We start from the raw sequence: 24342 nt of genomic DNA on the forward strand, positions 1-24342 counted from the left end.
AGTCACTGGAGCACTGAAGTGGTCTCTGAAGATGAAATGAAGCTAGCTCGTTTCTTTCTCCAATATAACTTGAACTGCCAGTCTCCATCTGTGAGGCAGCAGATGTGTTACCTAATCAAGAAGGTGAAAATTACCATTGTCATAGAGCCTGTGTTTACCATCATTCAGACTGTGCAATTCAATGCCTGTGCTAAGAATAAATAAGCCGTTGTCCATTGATAACATCATTCTGAAAATGCTAGTTGTCTCTCATTCTGATTCTGTAGTTTTACGGTATTCTCCACGGAAATTTTTGTAAGCTTGGTGGGATGAAATTGTATGCGATAATTTACTTTTGCTTTTTACTTTTTTCTTTTGTGTCTCATAGGAGGGAAAATCCCCTTCTAGACAGTTGCCAATACAATAGGTACCCATGCACTTTGTATTGAAAGATTATTTTGGAGTGTGTCTAAATTTAAGGGGTACACCAGACACACAAACAGTTGCATGAGAACTCTTTGTCTTGTAGGCTTCCAGTGATGTTTGCTTTACAGTGGAGCTAAATGGTGGAAGGTGTTCTCCCCAGACCCTTTTAGCTGGGTGCACCACCTGGCACTTTTCAGTAATCACCCCGCTGTTTTTAGATGATTGCTGGAAAATTTGGACACAATAGAGCAGCCACCACCCGGCTAAAATTTCTTCCCATCCAACTTAAAAAAATTCTGGGGTGAACACTGGAGAATGTCTATTTTCTTGCCATACATAAGGCTTATCTGTAATTATAACATCGTTAAGATTGGAAAAAAAATGGATTTATTTTTACTTTTACAGAAATTGGAGTTCAGTTCTGCTTGAAAAAAGAGATAAAAAGTATGAAAATGATTATTCTTTTTTGTTTTTGTTCTAGCTCTTCTGCCGTGTGCAAGAAAGTTCACAGGTGTTATATAAACATCAGCAAAGTAAAAATTTCAAAGTTTCCAAACCTACAGAAAATGAAGGAGATCCCTGCACAGCACTGAGGCACTATGCAGTAAGTAATATTCCTACCTTCCCAGTAAGCTAAAATGGAACAGGTACTAATGCATAAAGAAAAAATATTTGTGCTCCTTGTATTACCTAGAATCCTATTGCTAGCTAAAGGCAACCCAGGTACTGCTTTTCTTATGTGTAATGTAGTCTTTGTATAACCTCATTTTTTTTTTTTTGGCAACAGCCACAGTCAAGTTTATCAGAAAGAGAACAGTTGTTTTTAATCCCAACTATTCTAGCTATATCTATTCTATTTTGTTCTGTTTATTAATATGTTATGTTCAGACTATATGGTATTTAAATGGTTGCATTTGCATGTTAGCTAAAAAAATTGTGATAGTTCATCTCAAGATTTTTAGCTTTGGTCTTCATAATATTGTGAAATTGCTTTTTCCAAATTTACAAATGTACACATTCTGCTTTTGTTCATTTTAAATCATTGTAACATAATATTGTGTGTGCTGCCAGAATAGGCTGCTAGATGGCGCTATACTTGTATATTAAAATGTGGCAACAATGGAAAAAATACTTTGCTTGGGTTCTTTGTATTGTGTATACCACAGATCATAATATTGTCTGATGCCCAGCAATGTTTGGGTTGCGGTTGGTAACCCCAAGAGTTGGTGTCCTATCTTATATTTTATTATGAAGAATTGGATTTGGGTTGTACACAAAGCACCAGCTGGCTGGAATTGTAATCAGGTTCTGGCATGGTGTGTTTGTCTATGAGAACTTGTCAGCGGTCTGCATATCTGTATCTGTGTGTTCTTTCCCACACTACACTGTACTTACAGAGTTGTGTTTCTTGTTTTCCAGGAATTCATGTCATCTATAACAAGTTATCTTTTTGAGTCACTTTTTCCTGGTTCATCACACCCCACAAGGTTTTCAGCTTTGACAATTTTAGGATCCATTGCAGAGATATTCCCTCTTGTTCAAGGTGAGAAGTCATGTCAGTATTTCTTTTGTAATAAAATATGGGAACAGCCATTGCTGACTACTTTTTTTAAAGGTAAAGGCTATAAAGCTGCCATCTTGAATCCTGACTTTACTGCTTGGTGAGTAGCTTTCAATGTCTGCCTGCTTGTTCTATGGCAATGACTTACCAGGTAGTGATATAAGGATCAGTATGGCAGCCCCAGAGCTAGCAGTGTTTAAAAAGAAGTAAGCAGAGGAAGCTCCTTATTTTGCAAGATGTCCTCCAACCAGTGATCTGCGAGAAACTTTTTGGTTGTCCGTGGCTCTGGCTGGTGGGCCCCAGAGCAAGATCAGGAGAAGGACCTCGCTGGGGGGCACACCGCACCAGCCAGGGGCCACGGTCAATGATCCCGTACGGATCGCAGGCCCAGGGAGGTGGATGTGTTGTGTCTCTGGACACAGGCTCAGATCAGCCATTGGAGAGTGGGCAGGTTCTGGAATCATGACGTCAGTATGCGGGAATCTTCTTTCCCTATCAGTGACATGCTTGGTCCGGAGCTGGTAAATTTAGTGGTCTGTGGGTCCGAAAAGGTTGGCGACCACTGCCCTAGAATATTTCCCAACAATTTTTTTTACCTTGTTTCTGAACATATTTCAATACTTCTTGTATCATATTTTCCAGGCTTCTAAAATTCTTGCAGGGATGGCTTCTTGAAGTTCAGTTCATATTGACTCCAGAACAACCTCTCTCAGGAGTCCTTTTGCTACACAGTGTTGGGTCAGTTCAGCAGCACTTGGGAATTAAGGAGTTCTATAATTCAGCAGGCAGGGACGACAATGCTGGCTGGGATCTCACTCTATCCCAAACAGAAAGGTGTGGGGCATATAAGATTTCTGACAATCAACAAGTATTTTTCTATACTTATAGTATTTATGAAAGGACTAAAACATAGGGAAATGAGCATGTTTTACAAAGATGTAGTAGTTCTTTTTCACTTTTACTTTAATAGAGATACTCCACCAGGTTGAAGCTGATGTTATTGTAGAGCAGGGCAATAAAATCCTACATTTTGTAATTACATTTAACATAATAAATTAATAAATTAATAAAGTTTTTCTTATGCTGTACAGGCTCCTAAAGAAGTTTGTTTTCCCTACGGGGCATCTATAGTACGAGTTCTCTTTGTGGAGAGAATTATTTACGACTCATTCACACAATCTCTATTGCATTGTCATATTTTAGCTATCAGCACACAAGAACATAAATATAGGGTATGCAACACTTTTTCTGATGCAGTACACCACAAAGCATGGTATTGGATTACTGTGCGCTGGGGTGGCCTCCATTGCATGTGCTTCGGAGCAGCTTTGCTTTAATGCTTTGGGATACCATACATGGCCCTGCAGCATACTCGACCACATAAGGTGTGTTACAGTATGTGTGTGTTACTGTCACCTTTCAAAGAAGTTTTTGTTAGTGTCAGCCCTGTCTGTCATTACAGTCAGGACGGTTATTATTATTAATAATAAACAGGATTTAAATAGCGCCAGCATATTACGCAGCCCTGTATATTAAATAGGGGTTGCAAATAACAGACAAATACAGACAGTGACTCAGGAGGAGAGGACCCTGCCCCGAAGAGCTTACAATCTAGGAGGTGGGGGAAGTAAGACACAATAGGAGGTGAGATATGTAGTGGTTACTGTCTTCCAGAACTACATATTCCTGCTAATGAGTTAAATCGGCTGCCTAAACTCCTCAGACTTGTGTCTTTCTGACAAATATACTTTAATTTTACCTGTTGCTTTTTAGGTATAGCCACTTGTATGTTTGTACCCTGGCTCATTTGGTTTTGGGGCACAGAATATTGGGATCTCCTCTGTAACAAATCGAACAGCAATGACCTAAAGTGCGGAAACAAAAACATCTGCATTTAATATATTTCTTTTAAATATATCTGGAAGCCAGGACTACATCTGCACTTGGTAATTCACATGTGCAGGTCCCCGCTTTTCTTTATTGGGAGCAGTAAAGCTTAACGAGCTTTGTTTTGTGAAGCAGAAACTTATTAGTGAGATTTCTTTCCTACTAATGATGTCTTTTCACAGGCTCTTGTCAGAGCGTATTTCAGTTCGCTCAGTCGGTCAGCGGTAACAATGTACACGCTCTCCTAGAGTGCTTCAGTAACACCTTTGAGGAAGTGAAACTCCTTGCCTTTGAACTTCTAAGAAAGCTGCCCCCATCTGCTCTGGGCCTCCAGGTAATTATGACCAGAATGCTTCATGCTGGCAATAATCGGTAAGAGATTCTGCTGTTTGTATGGAGAACTGGCTTCAGGGGGATGGAAAACTGTTTGACCTTTTAACAGGGATGAAGATTAACATCTACGATTAAGAAAAAGGAAAATTTGCATTAAGTTATAAAAAAGCAATGTTTGTATTAAAAAAATGCTAGCATTTCAAAAATGTTATGAAATTAAAGCAGGACTTTAGCCACAAATAACAAGGTAAAATAATTATCTTATTAAAAGATTAAAAAATCAGCTTTTCATTTAATAATCAGCTTTAAAAATAGGTTTCTCTTGCAATACTTTTTTGCCATCAGATGTCTATAGTCTCAAGGCCAGAATCATTTAAACCTGTGGACTTGGATGGTGAAAGGAGAAGCAGCACATTTTTTGCTACACAGTATTTTTATAGCGCCGGTATATTGCGCAGCGCTGTGCAAAGTCCATAGTCATGTCACGGACTGTCCCTCAAAGGGACTCACAATCTAATGTCCCCACCTTAGTCATATGTCTTTACCACAGTCTAAGGAAGCCAATCAACCTAACTGCACGTTTCTGGAAAGTTAGAGGAAACCTGAGTACCAGGAGGAAACACACGCAGACACGAGGAGAACCTGCAAACTCCATGCAGATAGTGTCCTAGCTGAAATTCAAACCTGGGACCCAGCGCTGCAAAGGCCAGAGTGCTAACCACTGAGCCACGTACTGCCCAGTAAAGTTAATATTATTATTATTATTTATAAACAGGATTATTACAGCATATTACGCAGCCCTGTATATTAAATAGGGGTTGCAAATAACAGACGAATACAGACAGTGACTCAGGAGGAGAAGACACTGCCCCGAAGAGCTTACAATCTAGGAGGTGGGGGAAGTAATATTATACTTTTTTATGTCACTCTTTCTCCTGCTATCAGCACATGAACACACTGGCTTCCTTTACTGCTTTTCCCCCTCATACCCCAGTCCAGCTGTGCAGGGACCTAGTAGTAGTGGGTGACAGCCATAGTGCCCATATTTGCAATGCCCCAGGCATCTCCCCACTAGCAAAAGCAGTTCCTTCTTTACAGTAGCCTGTAAAGTTGTTTGGCTTTGCTTTGCAGCAAAGGTTTCTTTTACTATTGTAAAAGGAATAATCTCTAATAAGTAGCAGGGATTTTCAACTATAAATTGATGTTCATTATTGCTTTGCTGTTTATCCCTACTTTCCCAGTGTTCAGTGAAAATAGGCCTGTGTTTTAATGTTACTGGAAGTTTATAGTCTTTATATTTACCACATTAAGATATAATAATGACGCTCCGCAATGTAAGATTTACACGGCCAGGGCAAATTAAAGGATTTCTCAATATTCCTTGTAGATAGCCCAACACAACAAATGATCTGTTAGTGTCATGGTAATAAAAAACAAAGTAACACAGAACTTACTGGTGTGTGGAATACAGATCAAACTAAATTCCTAATATGCAATGGAAAGTTAAATCCTAAATCCTGTATTGGCTTCAGTAGAAACCGGGTTCAGCCATGATTTCTGGAGGATCGTGTAAGCCAAATACTGACTAAAAACCACTTCATCATTGGATGACAGAACCGCTGGCCTGCCCATTTTCTCATTTTATCAGCTGTCTGTTTTGTTTTTCCCAGCACACTGACTCACAAATTCCCCATAATGGTTACCGCTGGAGCGTGACCCCATCGTTCCTGGAATTTTATTATAGCTAAAGTGGTTAAAACCTTCACATTTTACCTAAAATTGCGGTGTGAAGTACTTCTGAAAATGAACCAGCCACGCCACTTGTCATCCAAATAAAATCATTTTCCTGTTGGCTTTTCAGCTAAATATCTCTAAAAATAAAAGCATTAACTGCTGGCTGCTTGTATCGTTTGACCTCGGTATTAACACTTCTTAACTTCCTTTGCACAAAAGTATCAGATCTAGCCATGACTAAATCTTTGGGTTTTGTGGTTAACGTTTTATTGTGTGATATCAGTAAAACAGTGCATGAGTAAGCACCTAAGGGAGAGCCCCACAATGAACCAAATGGTATGATTTTGTAAGAATTAAAAGAGAAAAAAATCCTATTTTTAGGAAATATATAACAAAAATATTATAGGGGTCAGTTTAGATATGCAGAAGAATTTTAAGAAAACAAAAAATATTTGACAAGGCTGGAAAGGATACACTTTCATCAGTGAAGTTGGGTGATCCAGCAAACCTGCAATGGATCTGGTCCAGGATTCAAAACATTTGCAAGCAAATTACTTTGAAAAAATAATTTACAGGTGTGCTGGATCACCCAGCTTAACTGATGAAAGTGTATCCTCTCCAGCCTTGGAGAGCTTTAATAAATCCAGTCGATTTGTGTTTTTTTAATACAGTGTTGAGAACATCCAGGGTTCGGGGGAACCCTACTGTGCCTACAAAGGTTGCTAGGGGTTCCTTGAGCAATGAGTAATTTGTGACTCAGCTCTGTGAGCTGTGGATATAGGAATTATTGGCAGAGGTTTATTTCAAGGGTTCCCCAATGTTAAAAAGGTCAAGAAAGTAGGCTCCAACAGATATGTAAATGTAGAAGAGTCAAAGAAACACAAACATTTTTTGGAGCTGCATGTGGTCCCTTATGTTTGCAGCATGTCCTAGGTGTCTGTGCTGGGGAGCTCTGAAGTGACCCCCTAAGTATTTTAGTACAGCCTTTTCTTTTTGCATTGTGAAAAGAGCCATTATTGCATCTGTAATAGGAGCCATGTTTACAAAATTTTAAAAGAAGCTAGATTTTTACTTTCATGTAATCCCAGCTTCATCTCATTTACTAAGCTAGGTAAACATTTATCAACCTTTTAGAAAATTAAATCTTGTGTTTTGTTAAACATTGTACAACACTGTTCAGTATGATGAAGTCCTATCAATTAAAGCCCATGTAAAAAATGCTTGAATCTTAAAGTATATCTAAACAAAAAAAAACAACGTCTGAATATGTTGTAGCCTACAAGTCCTTAGATGTGTTTTTTATTTTCAAGGCAAGCAACAATTTCTGCAAATACACAAAAAAGCCCAGTCCTTTAATAACCCTATGTCTTTGTAACTTTCTGATTGAACTGAAATCGTTACCAATGTTTATTAGTTTTCTTGCCTATGTTTTATGAGCTGTTACAGCACAGTGTCCCTTTATGCTATGGATAGGAGGGGAGAAGGTGTGGAGGTGGTGGTGTGTCTGTAGTCAAAATCAGGAAAGCATTCTAGGGTGACAACAATTCTGCTCCATACAAATACCACACAGTGAGCTTTCACCTTAGACAGAATATACATTAAGGGCAAGATCACCCGATAAAGATAAAAAAGAAGGAAAAAAAATAAACATTTTTATTTTTTTGGAATTTAGATATACTTTAACTAAGCTAGAAAAAACAAAGTACAAAGTACAAAGTGAATATTTCACTGAGCTTGGCGAATAAGATAAAGCTGCATTCACCATAAACTAGAAAAAATCTTTTTTTAAATACTGTACTTTAATATTTACACTAAACACAGAATTATGTTTTTTTTTGCTGGCTTTCACCGTTGCAAAGTGAGCATTCATTTTTTATTACCACATTAGTAAAAACCTTAGTACAGGTTGACATTCAAACATTAGGCCATCGATAATCTGGTTCCTTCAGATTTCCAGCATCGATTTCGGAGTGCATTTTCAAATATGCACTGTTTTCTGGAGGCGGTGTTTATGTTTTAATGGTGCTGTACTCCAGAATCTGCTCCTGGGTCTTGCTTGTATGTACTTTCCTGCTCATTTATTTGCTGCTGTATAGCCCCCTTATGGATTCAGCATCCATTTAAAGGACTGTACAGGTAGTCATTTTCTGTTAAATATATACAGCATATTTACCCATACAAAATCCGGAATTTTCGAAAATCTGCCACTCCTCAGGTCTGGTGGATGCTGGATTTTTGAATGTCAACCTGTATCCATAACTGGCCTGTGAGACCCAGCCTTGCAGCATATATGCAACAGAGTATACCCGCTAGCATTCTGTCTGCTATCTCTTACATGATCTGACAACAATCCACAGACTTTTCATACCTCCAACTCATAGAAGCAAACCACAAACAAATATCTCTTTATTTTTTCATTCATTCATTTAGCTGGTTGCCCTGAGGTCTCTACACCTGCATACACTAATTACATCCAGTAAACTAGCTAGCCGTGTAATTGGCCTGTGATGTGGTATCCTTGTAACAAGCTAATAATGTGCACCACAGTTAGTAATAATCAGTGCACAAATGACAGTTTGCTGATACAGCTATTTTCTCATGGGTTGTGGTTGGCTCTGAGGAAAAATCATTTGCCACAGATAGAAAGCTCTGTCATTTTTAATTCCACAGAAATAAGATTGCTGGCACTGCTTGCCACGTTTGCTGCACCTCCTCTTTTCATCTCCTATAACCTAAACAGGAATGCTTGTACAACCTGGACATTCCTGTTTAATGTACTGGGAAATTGGCTGATCTTGCTAGCAGTCCTGGCTGTTCCTCATTTCTGTGGGCAGCTTGTTACAGAGAGATGCTGTTTTAGTAAGGATGGTCCTAGACATAAGTCAGACACAAGGGGTTTTGTGAAGATTGTAGAATAATTGTGCATAGCCATAGTGTGCATAGGTATCTCTGAGACTAAGCATTCTTTGACATTTGCCTGCACAGGTCAAGCATACTGCAAAGAATTGTTTTCCTTTATCAAGCTGCTATTCAACGGATTAGACAATGATTATTTTATTAAAATGATGCACAATGAGTGTTTGTGTTCATTGTATTCTGCAATGCTTTACAGAGATACCTATTTTAATTCACACAAGTCCCTAGCACACTGGTTTATACCACAGTCATAAGAAAAACCACAATATTCCTGGTCTGCATAGAACTTAGTTGTAATATTAAACAGGATTTATATAGCGTCAACTTATTACTGTACTGTACTGTACTTAGCACCGTACATTAAATAGGGGGTTGCAAATGACAGATACAGACAGTGACGCAGGAGGAGGAGAGGGCCCTGCCCCGAATAGCTTGCAATCTAGAAGGTGGGGGAAGTAACACACAATAAGAGGAGAGATGCCAATCTCATTACTGACTAAAAGTGTCAGAAAGCCCTCTGCTCCTTAACAGAGCTTTCTATGCCCCTCTCTATTAATCTATTAGCTGCCTAACCTGCTATTAAAAACTCATTGATCACAAAGTCATTCCCTATAGAAAAATGGTAAATGCAGTGAAAAGTACATCTGTTTCTTCTCCAAGAGCAAAAGGATATATTTTTTTGTACCGTTGTGGTTTCCAACTCGTATGGGCATGTTGAGGACATTTATGCTATGTGTGCTATGTTTGTATTCTGAGCTGTGTACAAAATAAAAATATCAACACAGTGTTCTCCCCAGCCCCTTTTAGCCGGGCGCACCACCCAGCACTTTTCAGTAACCACCTGGCTGTTTTTGGGTGATTACTGATGATATGGGTCACAATACAGGGGCTGCCACCCGCCTACAATTTCTTCCCAACTTAAATAAATGTCTGGGTTAAACACTGCAACATATACTACCCCTAGTCGGGATTATTGCAAGCACCTCTGTACACCTCTGCTGATTGTTTTGTGTCTGTGTTATGCATATGTGGATTGCAAGTTGCACTGGGATATGAACTAAAGTAAATGTCTTGTTTCTGCACTACACTGAACACAGAACATTAGATTATAATACATTGCAGATAATGAAATGACTCTTCTATTACTCATGTTTTAGGACCCGGAGAAATTACTTGAGTTGTTCCAGGCAGCGATGAATCTGAGCACCAGTACCAAACACTTTGACTGTGTCACTGCCTCCTATTTGCTGAAGTTTTTAGTGTACCAGGAGAGTTTGGAGGATGCTCTGCGTGCACAGAATGCACCAAACTGTCAAACATTCCATATTGATAGCACCAGTTTCTTGGAGAGGAACACCTTCATTGGTTAGTAGTGAAACTTTTTTTTTTCCTGTTTGGTGAACAAATGTTTTGCACAATAAAATTCTGGTTTTGTTTTCATCTTTTTCACCCCTTTTTATTTTTTGCTTGAAAATTCTGTTATTCTTTACCGTTGATATTGCAACCCATGGCATCACTGATGAACTTTGTCATCTGAATTGTGATTGGTTGTTGCAATGGGTTACATTTTGGTTCACATTTTGTACTTCATCTTTAAATTTCACTTTTATTGAGTTATAATTGATTCTGTTTTTCATTAAAAAAATTTCAGCATTAAAAGAATTCATATATAATGATATAAAATGAAAATAAAGTTCCACTTTTAGGAATACATGATCAGGCAAGTAATTATTGCAGAAAGGGACAGGTGATGTCACTTCTGCAATAATCCCTCCTACATGTCTGATCCATCATTTTTGGTATCTGTCAAAAAGCGGAGCTTCACATGTGAAGCGTTGGCTTTAAATGCCAGGGTAACTGGCAATCCTGGCTTTCACTACACGTGCTGGGAATTAATAAAATCCTGCATGCCTGTGCGGAGTTACATACTCCAAGCCTGAACAATCAAGATGGCTGAATATCCATTGAAAGAAGGTGTCGGTGCCCTGTGAGGGAACAGGTCAGTAAGGCGGGTTTAGTTTCGCTTAGATAGGCACAATTTTGATTTTATTAAAAAATGTACGTGTAACTAATTCCATGGTTGAAAAATGTTTGTGTTTTTGGAGCCATAACACAAACTATTTTTACATCATAAAGCACTGGTACTGGAAGAGTTCTAGCATAAGCAAACCAAAGTGAATGGGCTGTTTGCAGTCTGATTTTACAATGTTAGTTGTCCTCTGATGAATGATATTCATCATAATGGAAAAAAAGTCATTGCTTTATACTAGAAAGAATATCTAGTGTCATACAAAATGGGACAAATATAGAATAAAATGTATATTTTTTATTTGCAGTCAAACAACTTTTTACTTACACGAACACTTATCAAAATAGAAAAAAAAATAGATTATTATTTTCTTCATTTTTTTATACATAATTTTTACATAATAGTTTTGGTTTCATTTTATTTGAAGTAATAATGAATTAAATGCTGAATAAATGTAACAGAAATGTAAAATCAGCTGTGGCTCAAGCTGGAATTGTTAAAATTATGTCAATTTTCCTGATTAAACGATTGTCTTATTTTGACAATTATTATGCCCCCCTTTTTTTTTCTTTTGATTTTTTTTGTACTTTCTACTTTATTTTCTGTGTAGACGTGAGTGTTGTAGTGAAAGGTGAAAAATGGTCTTACCCTCTGCTCACAAAGAAAGTGGGAATGTTGTGCATACAAATTCATATAAGGCAATAAAATGGTGAAAGCCAGTGGGAGATTTAAAATAATACATGTGAGGGTGTGAAAGTGGTATTTGACTGTGAAAAAATGAAGTGTGCATTGTGTGGATATTATTCGGCACCGGTTACCGAAGGGGGAGCTGTTTTTCTTGTCTCTCATCACGCTAGTTCGTGTGGCAATCTTTCTGGGAGTTTCAGTTAATTTTTTGGCCCGATTTTGGGCCAGACAAATTTTTGGCCAAATAAAACAGCGCCGTAAAAGAAACATTTTTGTTTTGTTTTAAGTTATCATTTTAGTGCTGCTATTTCGGCCAGAGTGTATTTTATTTTACTTAATTTTTTTTATACGAGTATAAGTTTTTATGATTCTGTGCACGTGAGAAGTCTCAGGAAGGTACTGCGAGTTAAATAAAAATAATTGAATATACTGAATGCTTATTAAAGTTAATAAAATGTTATAATCCTGTTTATGATATACATTTTCAGTGATCAGGCTGCTGATGGACAGCCTTAAACAAGAAATCGTACAAGCAGAGAGTTCATTGCTGGAAGCAGCAGGCTCGTTTCCTTTGTATGGCCGGGTTCATTGTGTCATTGGGGTACTGGAGCAGTTATCTGTGGGGTAAGTGACATCCTAAGCAGATCTACATTCTAAATAAGGTTGCAATGCAGGCTAGATCTGCTTGATTTTTTTCATTTTGCTTGCATTTTGCACACATCTGTTTAAGGGACCCACAATTACATCTTTACCTTGGGAGTGCATTAAAAAAAGTTTGAGATTGTATTTAGCTGGGCGCACATTCATCTGCACTTTATATGTGCAGTTACCTAGCTGTAATTAACAACATGGGTGCTGGGAAACACAAGACTCCTAGGTGTGATCACTGTCATTTGTAAAGAATTGTCTAGCCTGATTTTAATCAACAGCAATTTTAAACATAAATAATTGTGTTTATTACAACATAAATAAATGTATTTTTTTTTTATCAAAGGAGTGTAAGTTCCTAATTTTAACCAGGTTTTAGAAAGATGGAAAAGCAGCACATGTAGCCAGTCCGCTGTGCTGCAGTGCACATGTTCTAACAAGGCGTTGGTGATTGGAGTGAATAGAGTGACGGCAAGATGGTTACTTCAATCCGCTGCATTTGGTCACAGGCTGATTTCCAAGTGTAACTAAACTCGCCTTCCCTCACTCTGTTTGTGGCTTCAACTTCAGCTCAAATTCGGGATCTACAGCCATCTTGATTGGCCAGGCATGAGTGAAATAACTCGCATATAAGTGTGTCATAGACATTCATGTGTAGCTCAGTGTATATTCTAGAAACTATTGTGAACGGTCAAGCACGCTGGTTTTATTGCAGAAAAGACGTATTCGAACCTTATGCAAATAAAATCCTGCTTGCTGAGAGTTTAATTTCGCTTTAACTTTAGGTGACTCTGCATGTGACCTAAAAACACTGCAACTGACGAAATTTTAACTTGTCTTTCTATGCCTATTTTCTAACTTCTTTGGTAAATAGATTGTCCTGATTTTTTTGCAACAACTTAAGCAGTCTTAAGCTTTTTACCAAGAAAAGCTGCAATATCCTTCATCCCTTACATAGAGTCACCTTCTCTCCTGTTTTCAAGGACTATTTTTATCCTTATTATTTCAGCAAAGCAGTAGGCTAAACATGATAAAAGATCTTTAATGGAGAGTTACAGAATGCCTCCAGGTTGCCAATGCACAGGAGACATTTGGCAATTTGACTGCTTTATGAAAATGGTGGAGGTTGCAGAATGACATTTGGTTTATTAAAGTTTCTGTATCATGTTCCAGTTGTTGTTCTTTTCTATTTTAGTAAAGGAAAGTTTTGCTGTAACTGTTTGTGTTTTCATTTTATCTCACAAAGAGGTAATGTTAGTAATTTATTTTGTTGTTTTGACTTTACCATTCTGCTGCTTTATTTGTACCTTTTTATGATCATGATGTGTTATAGTTATGAATAACAATGTCTGTGATTGTATTTAGGAGTCTTTCGGCGGTTGAGGAATGGAGAAAGTTGGTATCTGAGCTGATTACAATGTCTTACAAGCTCTCTGCTATCGTCTCGCCTGTTGTCCACAGTTCTTCTCCGGAAGGTCTTATGCCGATGGATACAGAGTCAGGCAAGTCTTTTCTATGTAGAGATAGTTTTAAATATTTTAATTTTAAGGGATGCTAAAAAACATTGCTGCATAAACTTAAACACTTAGTTGTGTTGTTTCCATTCTTTAGGGTTTTTTTCTGCTACAATTCTAGTAAAGAATTGTCAGCCTATAATAAAAAGGGTTTTCTTAAACCCTTAAGCTTTTTTTTTTGCTAAGTCGGAACTGGAACGCTCCAATCAAAGGGGAGCATGAGTTTTGCTGGTTAGAGAACCATCGGACTTAATTTGTAGTTGGCATGTCCGCAGTCTGACACTTGCGATGAGACCACTGCTTTACCACACAGAGTGCAAGGGCCACTCTCTGCAGCTTTTTTTGTGATTAATGCAGAAAGAAAAAACAACTTTAGGATATTTCACACCTTTCAAAGGACCAGAAATGTAATTGGCTGATTGGCCTAATAAAATTAAAAGTTCTCTTGAGCTTTCATATTTGTGTGCAGGTTTGTCTAATACAGTGTTTCTTGACCTTTTTAACACGGATGAACCCCTTTAAAGTAACAATCAAGTCTTTAGGGATCCCATGCTTTGATTACTATATCCATAGCTCACACAGTACATTAGTGTGGTGGTCAGTGCGAGTAATGCCTCTTACATTGCTGACTAGTGGGAGGAATGTCACCCTTGGCCAAAAAGATTATTGGTGTCACTGAAACTGACTTGACAGGTTTTTGCTGAAGGAAACCCTAGTAACCTCTGAAGGAACCCTAGGGTTCAACAGAACCCAGGTTGAGAACCACTGAGCTACTTTTGTAGAGAATAATCCAATTTAGTTTAGTTCTCCAATACCTGATGAAAATACTATTGACATGCTGATCATTACTTTCCAGTCTCTTGGTTGATCTGTACTACTTTGGCTTATCATCTGGCCAATATGTGTTCAGATTTTATGGTCAAATATTGTGATCTGCTACTAGTTTGCTAGTAACTCTTACAAAGTTTCATGACCTTTCTCTCTCATTAATCAAGACAATGACAACTTAAGCATTGTCAAATTATGTTGATTTCCTTTTGTTAAAAATAAAATAAATTTCAATATATCAAGAAAAAACTAAAAAAAGGGTTTTGTTTTTGTAATTGCCAGTTGATTTACTCAGTAGTGGTCATTTGCCAACTCATGGAGTAAATGGTTCCTTAAGATGTTGGCTACACAATAGCATTTAATAGTGATTAATTGCACATGATAACATAAGGCTGCAATTGTATATAATTAATCACTGCTTTATTGGCATTACTAGCAACCATAGTAATAACATGAACTAACTCCAACGTAACATTAGGAAACTAGCAAATATTTCTGAAAAAACTACACTTATGCTAGATGCAAACTGACAGGAAATTGTTCAGATCATGAAAGTGTTGGTGGTTGCTTTTATTTGTTTGTTTGTTTAAATTTAGGTTTTCAATGCTCTTCTTGGCAGATGTGGAAAATTTCAAAAAGTTAGAACTTATGTGTTAACTTATCCTGCTCAGAATCGCAAAGATAAAAAGAAATGTCAGAACAGGAATAATGATGTTAAGTAAATAGGAGCTTATTTTTTCCCACTGATGCAGGTTGTGCTTTATGTCCATATGATAATAATAAGTGGGACAATGTTTTGACACTTTACTGCACCTTTTACTGTCAGATGGAGTGTTTTAGTTTTTGGTAACTTGTTTTCCGGATACCCTACTTTTCTGTTACTGCAGAGTTCTGCTTTAACGTATTTCCTATTCATGCATTTTGTCTCATGACCTTTTATTTCCATAGCTGTTAACAGTTGATCTGCATAAGACTATTTTGTTTTTTGCTCCTTTGTGCTGAACGACACAACCACCGTGCCTTCAGACGTTTTGGGTCCTGTTACCTAAAACAGTCAGGGCACAGCAATAAACTCTGAGAGACAAAGCTGTTTGCGGTTCACCGTTCCCCACTGACTGTGTCCATTGTCTCTTGCAGAAGCCGCGGCTCAGTTGCACATGATAATGAGTGAGATCAAACCACGGGACACAAATGATTACTTCACGCAGCCAAGAATATTACAGAAAGACTATGACCTACATTCCCAGGCCCTCCCCGAAGACCGCGTACCGTCCAATACCCTCTGTGCAGAAATGAAAGGTAATGACATGTCATTAAAGCAATTAAAAACCTAATTAGTCTGCTATGTTGATAGACTGCTGAAAAGTGGCCTAACAAAAAGTGTACTGATAAACTGAAAATAATAATTGTTCTGTGCAGTTTACAGCTGGCCCAGAATTTGCTAGAATTTGGACCAGAAGTTTTCTAGAACAGTGGTCCTGCCATCACATGTTCCAGATTTGGTTCTGGGCTCGCCACAAACAAGCAGGCTTTTAGCGTTTAACGCCCCCCCTGTCATTTTACATTTTCCTTGTGGGCTCACTTTGCTTTGATCAATTGCTGTGGCCTTAAGCAGTGCCGACAAGTTAAGGAATTTCTTTTTCTCTGCCATTAAAGATTTAGCAGCATGGGATTGCTGGCTTGCTTTGTATCAAGCCACTGTTTAAAGCTATATGAAAATATATACGCCAGTCTTCACTGTGATGGGAATAATGAGGATTGACTGGATACACCTGCACACATGGGAAAATAGAGTTTAATGGGACAGGTCTCCCACACTGTGCTTTTCTATGTCTGAAATATTTAGGACCTATCCTTAGTCCTAATGGAAGGGAACCTGTCACATCTGACAGATTTAGAGTATAAAGGGTGCCTTTATTATAAGCAAAATATTGTCCTTGCACCCAAAGACTCTTGTAAACACCGTAGTATAGTCCTTGACCTATTGGGTATCTTAACCCCAAACAAAAGTACTAATATTGTAGATCACCAGCCCCGAGATATAGTGGTAGCATTAATTTTTCTTTTTTAAGTGGAAATACCCTTTCTGCAGGTACAGAAAAAAACCTGTTGATCCTACAGAAATTCCAGTGTATTTTGTAACTTATTGTGAGTGTTGGCAATTTTCTTCTGCTAACTACAAATCTCTGTATCTGTATTCGTGAACAAGATAGAGGACGGTGCAAGTAGTGTAGTTGGTTGGATAGCAAGAACGCTATGAGATTAGTACTTGGGCATCTTTGGTCTACCAGCCCTTGTAGACCAGGGACAGTTAATTCATATTCTGTTGTTTACCCCTTTCTGCTGTTGGTATTTGAAAAAGCAAACCCTGAATGTAGATCAGCAGCAGTGCTACTAAAGGGAGGTTTACAACAGTATTTCAGATCGAAGTAGTTTATGACCGTGCTGCCACCATAGACCAGGAGGAGATCTATGAAGAGTTAAAATAACAGGATCAAGAGTTTGTAAGGTAGGAAAAGTCTTGGATATAAATATTTTTGTGTAGAGACACAAGTTTAGGTGTCCTTAAATAAAAATCATACAGTTTTTAACATTAAATAATGGGAAGTTTCAGGGAAGTACATCCATCCCTTTCGCCTACCTGAAGAATCTAAATGTATACTATATTTAATTAGATTTTGAGCCTCATGGAGCCATGTATGAGCCGATCACAGCCTCCAAATTAACAATGTCCCTTTAAGGTGCGTACACACTTCCAATTTTTATCGTTCCAATCGAACGACGAACGATCGATTGGGCAAAAAATCGTTCGTAAAAAAGTAACCAACGACGCCAACGAACGAGGAAACTCGTTGGAAACGAACGACCGGACCGGCGGATCGGATTGGACGACGATCGTTGAACATCGTTCGTGTGTACGGTCGTTCGTTGATCGTCCATGTTCAGAGCATGCGTGATGAACGAACGTCCGTTCACTTTCCTGTCGTGCACATAGTTCCTCTATCGATCAAACGATCGTATCTATTGTGTGTACAATATCTACGAACGATCGTGTCGTTATCTCTATGTGCAGGAGCGGTGCTATACGATCGTTCGTAGATATCGTGCAGGATCGTTCGTCGTTCGTTTTCCAACGATAATAATTGGAAGTGTGTACGTAGCTTTAGGCTTTACATTTCTCTACTTTTGCATGGGTAGAGGTTGATATGCTTTGTATTTTGACTGGTGTGAGTGATTACAGTGAAGAGAATAGGAGCCTAACACTTTTGTGTCCAGTGTGTGAACACATCACTTGACAAAGCAGTGCATCCCCCGTGCACATTGTCTATTGATGAGTCTCTTACTATAAAACAAACAATACAAAAATCTCCCAGCACTTTGTCTTTACTGCTGATAAACAAACCCTAGCAAAGGCTTGGTTCTTGAGCATCCCCACCATAACACAAGTAAAACGCAAGGTCATGTTTGGACACTTTGGATTACCTACTATTTACCAGGTTACTTTACATGGACCTGCCTTCTCTCATGTCTTTTCCCTCTACTTTTCATGCAACTGCAATCTATTCTGTATTCAAGGCTGATCCTGTGTTCCGTACATGTTGTCTCTCCATTGCTCCCTCCTTGGTTATATCCATCTCCTCCTCTCTTATCCTTATTACTCCTTGCTGCTTTCTTTTTCTTCTCTGCTTGCTTTGAAACGTATATTGTGAATGGCTAGGCAGCATTTTACATAGGCCATACATTTGCCTATTATTTATGTTATGAAACTGATGTTTCACTCTGTTTTTGAATACACACTTTACCATGTTTGTAATGGGTATTCCTGCAACTCCTTATTTATGCTCTCTTTGCCATTTGTTTCTTATTTTTCTATTCTCTAAAAAAAAATAATTGAAAGAAAAAATTTCCCAGCACAATTACAGCTATCCTATTAAAAAAAAACAAACACTGTTTCAACAATTTTGTACTATAGAAAGAGCGCAAAAATCATTGTGGCATGTGTCCTATTCTCATATTAGAATATTCTGTTCCTTGTGAAGTGGCTGTAAGCATATCATTCCTCAACAGCTTTTTATTATTACTAGCAGACCTTTGAGCACTCTTTTTATTTTTTTTTCCTGTTAGTGTGGGCTTCCGGCACTGCAGTGGTTTCCCAAATGTGTGGGACACTCATTTTGCCCTGAGGCTTCCAGTGTTAGAGCTGTTTAATAATCTTGCGATGGAAAGCTATGATGGTGTTGAATGTTTTTGTGCCATATGTGTGTAATGGGTTGTCTGAGGGGATCCTTAGCCATTCCTTTAGTTTATTTGCTTACTGTGGTGGAATGATTGGCTTCATCTGATAACAGGAATGCAAGTTGTGGTTGCTGACAGATCTTTGATAACAACTCTTCTTCATATCTTCATTTTCTTTATCTCATTTACTTGGTGATTCTCATGATTACTCATGATGCTTCTAATGCAAAGGATGTGGGTTTGGTCCCCATATAAATAACCCTGCATCACAAAAAAATAAATATTGTCTGCTACTTGCTCTAATCCATGTGTCCTATACTAAATCAAGTGCGCTGAATCTAAATCTGAAGTCCAATTCTGCCTAGGACGTCAGGATACTAAATTAATTACGTGTATAGACATGATTAACTACATTCTCTCGTTCTGCAGTTACTATGTAATCTCTATAGATAACTAACTTTTGCCTCATTGTTCTATGACATTACAAAAACGTAGTTTCATGCTGCAACAACATTTACAATTACACAAAAGTCCTTGTTCAACACACATGTACACTTCAGAAGTGTTTCAGGCATTTGCGTTTGTGTCTCTCCACTGTCTCACGTTGCAGAAACCAGCAGTAGTCACCCATCATGTTGGGAATGCACCACCCTTGATACCTTGTTTCCATAACAGAAATGTCTTGGTGGAACCTCTTCCCTTGTTCACCACTCACATCACCCAAATTTAGTGGGAAGAAGTACCAGATGGAAACGAAAAAAATAATTTTCAGTGACGTTCGTCAAGTTGATGGTATGCTGTTAGCATGTTGTTCATGAGTTCAGCATAGTTTTCAACTAGCTGGTTGCCCAGAAAGTTTTGTGCAACTAGCACAAATGAATCCCAATCCAAACTTGTCCTTCAGATACTGAAAACCCATACCATCACGATCAATTGCAACAACAATGTTTTTCATTAATTCAAGTTTAATATGAAGTGGCGGAAGGTAAACTTTTTGTGAATCAATGAGATATATGCCTCATGTTGTACTGGTCAACAGGGTGTTCAGGTCTGGGTGGCCATTATTTTGTAATGGTTGCTGTCATCATGACACAGAAATTTTGTATATCCCAATTGCAGGCCAAGAAGGAGTGCCACCACCTTCAGGTCACCACAAACAATCCACATATGTTCTGAATAGTTAATCAATTTCAAAATGACCTCCTTGGATTCGTATGTCTCTTTCATCCTCTCGGGAAGAGGAACAGAAGGTTTTTTGTTACCTTTATGCAGCATTACAGCTTTCAAACTTACTTTGATTGAGTCTGTGAACAATCTCCACTGCTCTTGTATTTATTCACAACCTAACTCCATCATCAGACCACTCACATCAGTACAGAAGCAAATGTCATTTTCCGGCTTGTAACAACCTGCAAACTTTCTGTGACGATCACAAAAGTGTGAAGTTGACGTTCTTTTTTGGAGGCTAACAGGTCAGACTTTTTTGACAAAGACAAGTCCCTTACTAGATCATCTAAATCTGATTGGCTTATGAAATGTGGCTTACCCTTTTCAAATTGGGGTTCATAACATTCATTGTATCCACATCATCCTCCTGTTCCTCATCCGATATGTCACTGTCAGTAACAACAGATGTAGGATGAACTGGCACTGGATTCTCTGCATCATGTGGCACTGGCTTCAGAGCAGATTCACAATCAGGATAGACGATTTTTGACTTTGTCTTCTTCGAAAACCAATCAATTTTATTCATACAGAAGTAGCAGGGCGAGTGATGGTCTTTTGGCTCATGACAAACCTTAGGCACAGCAAAAGGCATTTTATTCCTTTTCCCATTCAACCATTGTGTTAGGCCAACGTAACACACCTGACAGCAGATATGAGGTGCCCAGCTTTTATCCTGATCTCCAATTTCACATCCAAAGTAATACTTGTAAGCAAAGCTCACCCTCTTGGTTAGGTTCTGGCGTTGATCACACGGGATATATGTAAATGTAGCAAGAATTTAGTTTATTAACGAGCCTACTCATCTTTAGCTCAACAAGTACTCACTATGGCCTAGCTGTACTATCCAATAAGATGGTTTCGCACTGGAGACAAGCCCTTGGTCTATTTCCCTTACATACCTATCTCTGACATCAGCTCACTGACTTGCCTAGACATGCCCAGTTGCTGCTGGAACATGCATGCCACCCGGATGCGTGATTCAGCTGAGCCTGCAGCAGGCATAGTGGTGGCTGAAACTGCTAAAATGTTCCCATGTAAAAATACATTACCCAAATATGGACCATTTGAACAGCAATAGCTTGCCTATAACTTAAAATCTGTACGTGATAGGCAAATTCTGAGTTCAGATTTGGAATCGGCACACTCGATATCATGTAAATCACATGTGTTATTCCCAGTAGCAAAATTGTTGTGCAGTGTAATCACTTTGCTTCACTTTGCTACTGCATAAAATACACAAACTAGTCTGTTTTCAGTTCAGGAGATGAGAGGGGTCAGTGAAATATATTAGGGACATGGGAGCTAAGAGTGGAAAATAGAAGAGCAGAGGCGTCTGAAGTTACCATGAAGGAGAACAGAGATATGGGAGCTAAGATGGGACAGTAGAAGAGCAGAGACATCAGAAAAGACCCTGAAGAAGAACAGAGACATAGGAGCTAATAGGGAACAATAGAAGAGCAGAGGCGTGAGAAATAACCATGAAGAAGAACAGGAGGAGATAAGAGGGGACAATTGAAGAGCAGAGACATCAGAAGGGACCATGAAGGAGAACAGAGACATAGGAGAAAAGAGTTGACAATTAAAAAGCAGAGGCACCAGAAGGGACCACGAAGAACAGTTAAAGTAGCTGGGTGAAGATAATAGTGAAATGGCGCAGAGACATGAGAGCTGAGAGAGGACAGTAAAGAAGCACAGAAATATTGGAACTAAGAGGGACAGTGAAGGTGAGCAAAGATGCAGGTGCTGAAAGGGCACAGTAAGGAAAAACAGAGGCCCAGAAGCTATAAAGTGAAAGTCAAGGAGCTGAGAAGAGACAAGCACTGGAGCTGAAATGTTCATTGAGTAGAAATGTAGGAGCTAAGAGGGGACAGTGAAGAAGGGTTAAAACCTTGAAAAAAGATTTGCTCCCTGAATTTGTTGTGCACCTTCTCTAATGTTATTGTATGTGTCAGGTTTCTTCATAAATAATAACATTAAATAAATGTAGTCAGTAAGGTATTATAGACCTGAGTTTGAGCAGGCACTGAAATTGGCCTATTTAATAACGGAGTTGAAAATCTTCACCTAATTAATTGTGTGATTGTTCACTTCAGCTATCCAACAGTGTGAAAAACAAATTTCTGCTTACTTACTTTAACTGCACGTGAATGAGGCATGTAAAGTAAAAAGGTAAGTATTTTGCTAGAGATTTCTGAAGGATTAAGATAATTTCAGAGAATATTCAGCCAAATTTCTGGAGTTAACGTTCTCAACTCTTCTAGTACACTAACCTTAATATCTCAGCTTGTGAAGGAGAAAAGTGCAGGACTATCTTATCGAGTGGATGGAGAACAGAAGTTTAAAGGAGGGTTAAGTATGTAAACCTAGAGGAACAGGAGTATGTAAAGATGGTATAGCATATTTTTTTTTTCTGCGTGTGTGATTTACAGCATTACTTTAGCTGTTGTTAGGGCTAACATTACAATATCAGATCATTAATCAGTAATCAATATTAATATACAGCAATGTCATGTTTCAGTTTATTTTCTAATTGCATGATTTCACTTAGGTGCCATAGTTGGCACCATTACAAAACCATATAAACACCTTAAAGGGTGTGGGTATAGAAATGCATGCTGCCAGATGTCATGTGTAGGGCACAAGAAGTGTGTATGGTCATGAAAGTGGATGTATCATCTCTTTCAAATGGCATTGGACAATACGTATAATTTTACTAGACAACCGGGTCATGGCTACTATAGGACAGTAGTGGTAGGAATATTTTTCACATCCTTCCAATGAACTTCATGCTTTTCAAAAGAAGTAATAGAAATCCAGTGGTTAAGAGATTCACTTACAGGCCCACAATGAAAACATTAGCCATTACCCTTGCTCTTTTCTTTCCACTTGGAATCTTAGAATTCAATCCTATGAAAGTTCCCTTGTGAATTGATCTCTCTTTTGGTCCTTAACCATTTACATACAAAACGTTTTGTTCAAAAATAAGGTAAATGTATTCAAAATATTTTTGTTCTGGTTTCCAGGAAATCGTTATAGTAGTAGTATATAAATGTATACCTGTGTGTGATTTAATTATCCTTATTGAAAGGTATCTAGGCCTTCAAGCCTGCATTATGTCTTGTAGATGATCTGTTCAAGTACATAATGATAACAATGCCTGCTAAAGAAAGCTGTTTTAGAAGATGAAGTATGCTTAGTATGTAAGCATGAGTTATTTTTGTTGGCAAATTATCATATTTATAGTTCAGGGTACAAAGTTCTGTTCATTTTAAATGCAAGTCATATCAAACACTGCAGCCAAGTACAGGTCAGCATGTTTAGTGTCATACTGATAGGATTTAATGTTGCCTGAACCGTATATATTTTTCTCTTCTGTAATTTTGTTTTCATCATACGTGCAGTAGATCAGAAATCGATCACACTGAGTAGCAGGCAGTAAAGAAAAAACCGGCATTAGCAGAAAGTTCATAAAAGGGACACAAGATGGGATGAACAGAATGGGCAAAATCATTGCACAGTAAGAAAAAAGAGGGTGCACCAAGGAGTACAAAACATGTTTTTGGTTAAAAGAAAAAAGAATTATTATCTGCTGTTAAATAAATACAACAATGTATATTTACATTTTGCATAATTTGTAGTTTTAAGATAACTTGCAAAAGAGGTAAGAATCAGAGGGGAGGCCAACAGTGACTTGCCTTAGATCAAAACTTGCAATAAGTCAATTGTTTTTAGAGAGTTGACAAGACATTCTATCTCCTTTTAATGAACAATAAATAAAATATAATATTACTTGTCTTCCTCTACACTTATACTGACATCTATCAGTAGCAATAGGTTTCGTTGAATAGAGAATCTAAAAGTATCTTTCTTTATAAGGGTGGCCATGCTTTCTGCCTACTTGTTCTTACATGTTCCCTACATGGACTTCCTTCATGCGGGTGACCATGCTGGCCATCTACTTGTTTTAGTGTGCTCCTTTTCCATTTCCCTTTTAATTACCTCAAACCTGAACAATAGGTAAAAAAGAATATTTCTTGTGTTCCTCAATGCTTATCCTGACATCTGTCAGTAGCAATAGGGATTTGTGAATAGAGAATCAAAGTCTTTTCCTTTATGAGGGTGACCCTGCTTTCTGCCTACTTGTTCCTACGTGTTCCCTACATGGATTACATTCAGCCAGCACTTAAGACTTCTCTGCATACATTATCAACACATTGAAAAGATGACCCAATCGACAGTGGACCTGGGATAAGACCCACCATGTTTTTGTGTCTCATCCTATGTGTATTCAGGTCAGTTGTAAATAGATTTTAAACATTACAAATTATATTATAATA

The 24342-nt window shown here is 38.1% G+C and overlaps 1 protein-coding gene across 1 annotated transcript in view; it reads left to right on the forward strand.

Annotated features, from left to right (window-relative positions):
• Positions 1-24342, forward strand: part of THADA (THADA armadillo repeat containing) — a gene marked incomplete in the record, with an annotated part of 349766 nt that overhangs the window by 22848 nt on the left and 302576 nt on the right. The window contains 8 exon segments of the mRNA XM_072409779.1: positions 1-123; positions 887-1009; positions 1825-1948; positions 4036-4187; positions 9994-10201; positions 12041-12176; positions 13566-13702; positions 15680-15841. Of these exon segments, the coding sequence (XP_072265880.1) occupies positions 1-123; positions 887-1009; positions 1825-1948; positions 4036-4187; positions 9994-10201; positions 12041-12176; positions 13566-13702; positions 15680-15841 (1165 nt within the window).

The sequence above is a fragment of the Pyxicephalus adspersus genome, chromosome 4 (genome assembly GCF_032062135.1).
Source record: "Pyxicephalus adspersus chromosome 4, UCB_Pads_2.0, whole genome shotgun sequence".
In the NCBI taxonomy this organism is placed as follows: domain Eukaryota; kingdom Metazoa; phylum Chordata; class Amphibia; order Anura; family Pyxicephalidae; genus Pyxicephalus; species Pyxicephalus adspersus.